Consider the following 10,689-nt stretch of genomic DNA (forward strand, 5'->3'; position numbering starts at 1 on the left):
CGCCCCGACCAAGGGTTCGTTCTCAGCAATGCGAATAGTCACAGGAGACTCTCCCACTTCCTCATGCACAGCAACCAGGATAGCTGGGGTGCAATAGGATGGTTCAACACATTCTCCAAAGCCATCATCTAGGTCACATGAGATTTCGTTCAAGTCCAGCATTTTTTTACCCCTTTTTTTGCAACCTGCATTAGGAAAGTTGCATACTTTGCCCATCAATTTCATATATTCTTGTCACAGATAAAAGGGCAGATGTACAAACAGTCCTAAAAACAGCAACAAGGCAACATTTACAGCACTAACAACAACAAAAAACTAGGCAAGCAACTGTTACAGAAAAGGCAGCAACTATCCTTTCTAATCATGCAACTTTTCATACGAAACTGGTAACTTAACATGGGTATCTAACATTTCCATCTGTGTGCTTTTTTTACGCAGGTAGGTGCCGCGAGTATGATGATGATACATGACAAGAATGCACAGGGAATTGAAGTTCAAGGATATTTTTGTCTCTTATACACAGCTATCTTTGATGTGTTACTTTTTTCTTGTATATAGACGCTATGGTCTAGTCAGAAAAATGCCCAGAATATATGGTGTTATGCTACTTTCTCTATCTTGTATATAGACGCTATGCTATATGGTGTGCTACAAATTAAGTGTGTGTATAGACCTACCTCTGATTATCTACCAACTTCCTCATAGTTTGTTCCTAAGTTTGTTTTTCTTCATGTGCTATGCAGTTCATGATAAATAGCAGATGCCCTACTTTCTCTTTCATGTGCCCAGAACAGTGGGTTTCATGATATATGGCATCTGCAAAAAATGTCATGATATATGGTGTACACATTTTTTGTCCCCTTTTTTTTGCAACTTTTAATTGTGACGCAGCAACTTGTCATTTGTGGAGTAGCAACTTCTCCACTCTAGAGTACACAGTCTTTTTTCCTTTTTAATGTGCTATGCAGTTCATGGTAAATAGCAGATTCCATACTTCTTTTTTCATGTTCCCAAAACAGTGGGGGTTCATGATATATGGCATCTTGCAAAAGAATGTCATGCCACTTGTGTTGCTATCTAGTTTGCACACATTTTTTCCCTTTTTTCTTGTAACTTTTAAATGTGACGCAGCAACTTGTCATTTGTGGAGTAGCAACTTCTCCACCATAGGGGGGTAGCCTCCCCTGCAAAAAATAGAGCTTGCAACATGACGCATTTTTTTGTACTCTGACGCTTTTTCACGCAACTTTATTGAAGAACACAGTAACTTAGCACACTACATCATGACTAGGAACTATCAACGTTAAGAGCAGCAACTTTTCTTAGTAAACTCAAAATTTGAGCCCAAAATAGAGCTAGCTAGCATCTCTTTTTCTCGGGAGAACTTGATTTTTTCTCATCCAAGCAACTAATCAGAACAGAGCTAGCAACACACAAGACCAGACATGCAACTTCCTGCAACTTTTTGTAGCCACGAAACAGACTAAAAAGAAGGCAACCAAGAGGGGAGAAACAGGATCACGCTGCTTTGGGTAGGACACAAGAAGGGACGCACCTTTTTTAGGGGCAGTTTCTGCCGGGTTTTTAGCGCTGGAGGTTGGCCGCCATTGCCAGATCTCGCATAGTTTGTTGCTTTCATAGGGAAGAAGAAAGAAAGGACCGGGGGAAGAGATAGCAGGGGGGAGGAGGTTGCGCGTGAGAAAGAAGATGGCACGGGGGGGTCCAGCTAGCCACGTGAACGGTGGGGGCGTGGGGCGCGCGGGGACCAAGTTGGGGGCGCCGGGTTTTACGTGGGGCGTGGGGCGCACGGGGACCAAGTGGGGGGCGGCGGGTTTTACGCGGGGACCAGGAGGGGCGCGGACCAGGATTCTTTGGGTTTCCTTTTTCGTCCGTGCGGACCGGGGCTTACCGTATATGGCCGTTGGCTGGCTTGGCTTAACCAGCCAACGGCCGCCCACTAGTCACGTCCAAGAAAAAAAAGCTTTGTTGCTTCAATTTTAGGACTAGAGGCAAGAAGATGTTATAGATGGAAAAAGGCACGATAGATGGCTTAACGTTGCGGCCCTGAGGACTTGGCTCCTGCTGTTTTCCCGGGAGCTAGATGGAAAAACCTTTCAGTTGCCGACATCCTAGGCCCAAGCAAATGGATGAGGGTGATGAATAGAATGTGCTCACAGGAGGAAGTGACTCGATTTACCAGATTATGGAGATTGTTTCAGAATGTGAATCTAACCAATGAGGTTGACTCCATTTGCTGGAACATTTTTTTACTACAAGTTTGGTCAAATTTAAAAAGGTTCACGCTCCACAGTCAACAAAAGTCACGCACATATTTTAGAACGGTGGGACTATCAGGCTTCTCATTCAAAACAGAAATTGGATGGCGGACAGGTTATTGGCAAGGGGATGGGATCATGATGATACGTGCAAAATATGTGGCCAAGTGATTGAGAGTGATGTGCACTTGATTTTGCAATGTCCCTTTGCAAAAGAGATCTAGCATCACTTTGATGGTTCCCCATGGAAGAGGTGCTTCGTCCGGCTCTAGCTCCAGCTCCTTAAAAAGACGGTGGAGAAGGATTTCAAAGTTCAGATCATCCGCTGAGGAAAACAAGAATGCAGCAACTGCTGTCATGCTAGTATACATTGCTTCGCATCTTTTGAAAGAGAGAAGCAGGCGTATTTTTTAGGGGAAGAATGCAACGCCGGTTTTTGTTGTAAATTTGATTGGAGACGACCTGCGCCTCCTGGAGGCAGCTTAAGAGAGTTTTCTTCCCTGCTATTGGTTTCTTTTCGTTCTTCTTATTTTCCCCAGGAATGCTTGTCCATGTGTATAGTCTTTCCCTCTGCTTGATAAAAATGACAGTGTTATTATAGACTGTAAAGGCAAGAGCATTACACTTGTAATTTTTGCACCGTAGTGAAACTTGTGCAAACCCGTGCTCCACGGCGGCCTAACTAGTCAAATTTCACCAAATCGATTTGTGTTTGTTTTCTGTTCTGACGCTTTGAACTGTGTAATTATTTCTCTCTGCTCCCTCTCTATTTCTTGTCCTTTGTTCATGTACAGTATTTGCTTCTCCTTAATTAATGAAATCAGCGCTGCTGAGTTCATCAAAAAAAAATATCGGACATTCAAACAGTCACTTCACATGTCCACAATGCTTTTTTAGCAGATTCCAGTCTGTTAGGCAATTGTCAAGTTAAAAGCTTCTGATTCATGTAGATGGATCCATGCAAGCAAGAGCAAAGCTTTCTGCATTCGGAGAACATACAGTTCGTTTCCGCTGGAAATGCCGCTCTAGTACACAGCTTCAGTACCCAAAAACAATGGTGAATTCCTCGCAAAAGGCAACCAAAAAGGAAAGAAAACCTCTTGCAATCCTACCCACAACTTTCTCCGTAGTTCTTCGGATCTGCAGGGACCTCAGCAAAAAACTAGAGCTCTCAACTTTCTTTTTCTTCTTGCGAAGGGTCTCACATCACTACGTCATGGATTCACTCTATGGGTTCCAAAAATTATTCACTGCTGAATCGGTTCAGTGCATGGCCGCCGGGAGGGCAGGTTGGGAGATTTACTAGAGAATATGGGGGGAGGACGGCCGGGGCGAGCGGCAGTTAACAATGTGAGGCTGTCAGATGCTTCAAGTTGGAGACGTCAAACAGCTCCATGAATCTCAGATCGGTGCTCCTCACTTTCGCAGCGGCGAAACGCTGGTACTCATCGAAGACTGAAGATAGGCACCATTTCTGCAGCTTCCTCAAGCACCCTACGACGACGCCAGTTCGATGCTGCACATACATGTGGAAATGTCGAGCAGTGAGCACAAAGCTAATACTACTTGCTTTGGAAGATACCAGCTGCGGAGTGCAAAACAAGAACTGATTAAGCTTACCTTGCCTCTTTTGCAGTGAATAAGCAGGGGTTGATTTCTTACATCTGGATGAACAGAAAAGGAGAGGAGTAAGAGGGATGCAATGCTGCGGATATATACAGGCGTGCGAGGTGTATATAAAGATAAGATACCTAGGACAACTTTGAGTGCCTCCCGGATTTTGTCGTCAGGTATTTCGACAAATGGTTCCTGCAGCAACAGTTTTTCAGACTTTGGATGCAGAAAAGATTGCTTTTTTTGCAAAGATGAAGAAAGATTGCTTATAGACGCAAATAATGAACAGTTGTAACACGTAAGGTGATGTGTTGAATTATAATTATACTATCCAAAATCAATTTATGTGATTAAAATCTGAAGAATAATCTTGCTAATTCACAGAAAATTTCATGATAATATTGTGTGCAAAACATTGCGTCAAAAGAGGAAACTGAACAATGGTAGAAAAATGGACTGCCATATAATGTCCGTTGGCGAGCTACTTGTGAGTGCCCAGTTTTCCTTCTTCACTTTTTTATTGTAGGACTAATAAAAGGGATCCTTTTTTTTACAGTAAATAAAAGGGATCCTATTTAATTTGCGAAGAAAACCCAACTTTGCTATGTCTGTCTATCTATTAGAATATCAGATGACATGACTTTCTTCACAAAAATGAAGTAGCATTCTGTAATGAGGTCAACCATCTTGGTCCACATGCATCAGGTATCCTTTCTTGCAGGTTGGAGTAAGAACTACATTTGATGCCCCTATTAATTATATTTGCAAAAATGGTGAGGCAGAGTCAGCTGTGACCAAACCATGGATTAGGACAAGCTATGACCCTAGGCCAAAAGGAAAAGAAAAGGTCAATATAACTGACAATCTAGTCGATTTTGCATTAGGTCATGGATGACATCTGAAGTTGAAACATGAAATACAAAAATAATTGAGAATTTCGTTTTCTTTTCATGTAGAAGTAATTCATAGTAACAATCCAAAGCAAATTGTTTTTTAGAACACTACAATCTGATTAATCTTTACAGGTTTCCAAACAAAATGGACTAGTAAAAAACTTAGCATTGCGTTTAGAATATCTACGAAGGCTGAATATATTTTTGGCTAGTTCGGACAATGTTCAATTAATATTCCCGCAAAAAAATGTTCAACTATGATATCTAAAAAAAAATGTAATAGCAGTTTCTAGAGGTTTTGCTGACAACTATATAATACTCCCTCCTATCCATTATAAGTGTCTCATATTTAGTACAATTTTGTACTAAGTTATTACAAAATATGAGACACTTACTATGGACCGGAGGGAGTACAATTTTGTATTGATAAACTGAGAAAATAATGACACCTAAATCTCCACAAGTAAAGCCCTAGGAAACATTTTTCATCTAAAATAATTTTCCATACAAAAAAGTACAATGTATTGCAACTTTTATGCATAAGTGCAACCAGCAAGAACGCATGGGGGAGCAGCCCCACCCGTGCTTATGCTTGCATTAAGATATATGCAGATAGTTACATCACACCAAGATCAAATGCAAAGCACTAGCGATGTACATGGTCACATGACTCCCAACTGCTTGAGCAGGAAATTTAGAAAAAAAATATGGCAGCCAAACATGTCTTGATAGTACAAAAACAACAAAAACAATGAAAAGGTTTCATCTATAAAACTGGTTTTCAATGCTCAGATCCATTGCTGCTCGACAGTGTGCACTGGCACTGACAGTGATCCAATCATCCAGCCGACAAACCTGAGACATAACATCTATTCTGTCTTTTTTTAGCAGTCAGTGCTCCCAGTAAGAAGAATCCAATTTATTTTGTCCATGCTCAGTTCCATCTGCTAATTGGGGTGAACAGGGCAATTTACAGATCTCGATGAGCTGTGGCAGATCTAGGCCTCCGGAGATATCCCTCTCACCAATAACAAAACAACAACACACGGCACAACCAAATGTGTTGATGCACGTTGTACTAGTATCATTGTGCCATACTGACATGCATCAAGTTTTTTCCCATTGTTGTTAAAAGAAGTTTATTTTTTTCCCTAGGCAGTAGGCACCAGTACAGTCTACAGACCCATTCATGTTTCTTGTGCTTTTTATCCTCTTCACTTCAGTGAGTAATTAAGATTTTTATACATTTTGTGCAACTTGCCTGAGACAGCTAAATCAGTACACTTCAGAACTTAATGCTTGGACCTTGGTTGCCAACGCCAATACGCCTCATATATCAAAAAAAAAAAAGTAGAGTCCGTTATGGCGGCTTACTGAACCCATTGTGGATTAGGTTGTTTTAATTCCCAAAAACTTTGCTTAGCCTGTTGGGACCATAAAGCTGCTTACAAAATGAAATACAAAATCTAAACAGCATAATGCACGATTAGCTCAATACTTAAGTCTAAACAAGAAAAGTTCTGTACCATTTTTGCAAAAAAAAAAAGTCCATGATTTACCTACTTTGCAGAAATAGTGAAAAAATCACGGAAACAAGAAACGGAACTGACGAAAAGAAGTACTAACAAAAAAAATGGAAAGGGAACTCCCGAATAATGGAGATGCTCTCTGACAAAAGGGGATGATGCACACTCATTGGTAGCCTTGGAGTTACAGGAATACACCAATAAAAAACAATTGGAATATCGAAAAAACAATTGTTTAAAATCAGCAGCACAGCTGGCTTGATTGATCAAAACAATGCTGAAAGGGACCACTGCCGATATGCCATGAAATTTGGAAAATCCCCAGATAGTTTTATTAGTGGTAGGAGATGGTTGTGCCTTCTGCACACAAGTCAATTGATAAGGAGGAAAATTCACTCAGGGATGCATTGGATTCTCCCCCAAATCATCCAACTGTATAGTACTAGGAGTAGTAGGCACAGCGCGACATAATCAACGCCTCGGCTCTTGGCAAGCAAGTTTTTTGTGTTACCGAAAGGTTTAATCGTGTCTATCCACGCACTGGGTTTTTACTTATCCAAGAATTGTCATTAACAAAAAAAAACAGTAGAGAATTTCGCAAAAAGGAGGCAAAAATTGTTCATGTTTGGTTACCTTGCGCCCCTCGATTCCGAATTGGTGGAGCTTGATTCCGTGCTGCTCAAGGAACTCCGTGTTCGCCTCCGGGTATGGCTCCGGGCAAAGATACCTGAGCCCAACAAGGACGTCAGAACCCACGCGAGCACACACAGGAACACACCGCAATAATTTCAGGCGCAGCAGAGCCACGAAATCCTCACACGATGGAGCGGAGGTTGAGGGACTTCAAGAAGGGGAAGTTAGCCGTGGCAGGGAAGCCGGAGCGGTAGATGCCGTCGTCGACCATGGCGAAGTTGAGCGGCGGCACGAGCGCCGCCTCGTCGCAACCCGCCGCCGACAGCGGCGTCATGGGGAAGATCTTGGGGGGCTTCTCGTGCTTCCACAGCTCCAGGCCGCTCATCTCCATGGCCTCCTCCCGCTGCTCCGCCTCCAGGGTCCTCTGCTTGGGCATGATTTCCAGCTTCATGGCTTCTTTCTTCGGCTTCGCTCGCACGGGAAGGGCAGAGCCGTAAATTCGAGGGGACACGGCAAGCTTCTTGTGCGTAATGTGGTGAGCGGTGTGGGTGTAATGGCCTAATGGGAAGGCAGGCTGGTTATTTATAGGACAAGGTAAAGGAGAAAGAAACTCAAGAAGAAAAGGGAGGAGGCAAAAGGTAGGCAATTGGAGAAGAACTCTGAAGAAAGTGTGATGATGATAGATGGGGATGGGTGAAAATTTTGAGGATAATTCATCCGTGTGATGGTTTAATCCTAGCAAATTAACTTGTCATGGGGTCGAGGGTAGTAATTGGCAGACGATGATTCAATTAGTCCGTGGATGACATTTTTCTCAAGGTCCCAAAATAAATTATCCATGCGAGTAATCTAATCGTCTCCGCCAGTGTAATTTTTAAAATTCTTTTGGTGCTGCGTGGGCAGAACTCTCACCTCCTCTATCTCTTTTGTCCAACGGTAAGAAATAATTATAGGTTAACTATTGTTGACGAATCTATGATTTTGTCTCTCAAAGTTTGCGTATACAAAAGGCTTGTCCCGGCGTCAATATAACAAGATGCGCTAATGTGAATTCACTGTCCATCTCTGGCAAAATGTATGCAAGGTCCATGAGTCCGGCTACAGATTACTCGCTATGTTTCTAAATATAAAATGCTCTAGCTTTATCATAATTCAAACTTTTAGAGTTTTACCAAGTTTATAGAAAAATATGCCAGATCTACACTTCTAAATCCGCTTTATTAAATCGGTTATCAATTATATTGCATAATATACTTATTTGATATCATAGTCGTTAGTATATATTTTAATAAACTTGGTCAATTTTAACAATTTTTACTTAGGATACCTGAACGAGGGTGAATTGTACGTGGACTCACATGCGCCCTTTATTTTCAACAATTCAAAATGTGGGTAAAAAGTTCAAACAATTCCAAAAAAATCTCTGATGTAGATGTTAGAATAGACTATGCATCTCTAAAGTTTGATGAGAAAATAAGTTGATTCTATTTTGCATGTTAATAACAAGAATGGGGAGTTAAGCCTTCTTTATTTCCCTACGTTGATCAGAACATTTTAAATTTTTGCATCGAACTAAAAATTTTCACGTAATACTAGATCATTACATGTATGATTTTCGCAAAAATAATTATATCAAACGTAAAATATATTTATTTATTTTAGCCAGGAGCAGACGCTCCATGAATTTCACCATACCTATCCTTATTCTTGTTTATGTGATTTCTATTTTTAACTGAGTTTTTCACGATAAAGCAAACCTGACACAAAGAAAAGAATAAGTTAGACTTGCAGTTTTTTATTTTGAGGTTCCATATTAGCACGAAAATTACATTTTTTGTTGAAAAATATTCACTAAGAGCAAAGTGATTAATTTAACACATTTAGAAAGGATGATGGTTAGAGCTATTGTGGGAGAGAGGATCGATCAAATGCAATACTAACAGGTTATAGTGTTAGAAGATGGATCCAAGTGCGGATAGAAGATGCAACGACGACGAGGTCGACTCTAGGTGATGTGGAGAGTCGATACCGACTCGATCTACCATTGTTGATGCCCTTAGCTAGGGCCATTTATATGGTGTTTGAGATATGTGCAAGGCAGTTATTGCATACTACGAGTAGAACTCGGGGGTTTTTCCTTTAAAGAACCGATTACTCGGGGCAGTTAAACCAAGATTTCCTGCAGGTTTCAAGGACATGCTTAAGAGGGAAAACTGTGTGATGGTTGGTGCTAGTGGGATCTCATAATTCCAAAAGCATCCACTACTTTTGCCTTGATCATAGGGAATTTGTAGGTAGACCTTAGACCTTACATATCGGATGGGAGGGATGATTATTGTTAGATGGTGGTATAAGCAAAAAGTCAAAACCAAAAATACCTAAATAGGTGTATTTGTGGCTTATAAGGCAAAGGTCAGAAGCCACATTTAAAGCTAACCAGAGCCTAAAAGCGGGTATAAATGTACAATAAAAGGACGCTAATGAAGAGTTTATCTTTGCTGGGTTTGAGAAAAGAGAAAAGTAGGTTGTTGATTAAGGGCCGGTTGTAACACGGTTTCCAAAAAACCTTCTAAAAATGCGAGATATCAGTGGCAGAGCCAATGGATTGATGAAGCCTCGCAAAGCACATGTCTTTTTTTCTGGAGTAGAATTTGCCAACAAAAATCTGTCAATTTAACCATGATGCTTACTTTATGTTAAAGAGAGATGAGCGGGGGAGCCCGGGCAGTTGTCAAGGATAGCCGGGCGATGGCTCCGCCCATGCGAGATATATACCACCAGACATAGATAACTGAATATAGATAACGTGACAAGGAGATATAACGAGCCGTCCTCGCTCTCGCTCTGATCGCGCCGATCACTCACTGGCCGGACGGTCCATACTTGCCACGCACGCAGTAAGCTGGCTCTCTCTGTTCTTCTGGTCCATAGCCCCTCGCGGATCGACGAAACGATACACACACCACCCACCGATGCCGACAGAGAAACGAACACGGAAATGAACCCGCCATTTTCCAAAACCCGACGTCTCCGGCGACTGGCGTGCAACTCGCGCGTTCCGCGGTGGTAGGGGAGAGCGAAAACAGCAGCCGTGCCCACGTCATGCATTGCATAAATCCGTACTCCACCACTTTACATTTGTTGCGTCAAAACGGCTGCTGTTGCGGGACGGCGGCGCGTATCCTGCAGCCTGTGGCAGGTCCAACGACCGAAAACCAGCGGGCAAACTCACGGCCGGCCGGCCGGTCCGTCACACACGGGCTTTGACGGCTGCCGGACCCAGTTTCTTGGATCTGGAAAGTTTGACTCCCCTGGATCCGGTTGAATCTCCGCATGCAGCTACTCGGAAGCTTCACCCCCTGGCCCGTTTGAGTACTACGGAGTAGTACAGTAGTACTCCTACCCGACCCCAGAGTTGAAAAGGTTAAAAGCTTTGACGAGCACTACTAGGACTTCGATTTCAAGCCTTGTTTCCCAAGTTCAACGTGGCCGTACAACCCGAGAACCGTTGACAACTGGAGGATCGAAGAACGAGCTGGTCTTTATTTTGTTTTCCCCCTTATTTTTTTTCCTGTTGTACTTCTAGGCAACAAGCAAGAATCGTGGACTTTGCTATGGAAATTAGAATCCCTTTTGATTGTTGGTCCTGGTGCAAAGCAAGCGAGAGAAAACGTGCATGATACACCGTGGGTTTATTGCACGAAAACGACGTCATTGAATTTGTTGTATATACTCTATCCTTTTGGG

The 10,689-nt window shown here is 42.2% G+C and overlaps 1 protein-coding gene across 1 annotated transcript; it reads right to left on the bottom strand.

The window, feature by feature from the left end:
* Positions 1-3,187: 3,187 nt before the first annotated feature.
* LOC100828674 (probable tyrosine-protein phosphatase DSP2) lies at positions 3,188-7,517 on the bottom strand. Its single transcript, XM_003564068.4, has 5 exons — positions 7,128-7,517; positions 6,943-7,036; positions 4,028-4,085; positions 3,897-3,940; positions 3,188-3,792 (listed from the first exon to the last, which is right to left on the bottom strand). Exons 1-5 carry the CDS (start codon positions 7,391-7,393, stop codon positions 3,619-3,621), a joined length of 636 nt encoding a protein of 211 aa, XP_003564116.1. The 5' UTR covers positions 7,394-7,517; the 3' UTR covers positions 3,188-3,618.
* Between the last annotated feature and the right edge of the window lie 3,172 nt (positions 7,518-10,689).

Source organism: Brachypodium distachyon, chromosome 1 (assembly GCF_000005505.3).
Source record: "Brachypodium distachyon strain Bd21 chromosome 1, Brachypodium_distachyon_v3.0, whole genome shotgun sequence".
Classification (NCBI taxonomy): domain Eukaryota; kingdom Viridiplantae; phylum Streptophyta; class Magnoliopsida; order Poales; family Poaceae; genus Brachypodium; species Brachypodium distachyon.

Coding starts and splice junctions, on each gene's coding strand:
- LOC100828674 (XM_003564068.4), bottom strand. CDS start 7,393: ATGAAGCTGGAAATCATGCCCAAGCAGAGGACCCTGGAGGCGGAGCAG. Junction 3,941..4,027: donor GGCACTCAAAGTTGTCCTAG/GTATCTTATCTT, acceptor CTGTTCATCCAG/ATGTAAGAAATCAACCCCTG. Junction 3,793..3,896: donor TTCACTGCAAAAGAGGCAAG/GTAAGCTTAATC, acceptor ATGTATGTGCAG/CATCGAACTGGCGTCGTCGT.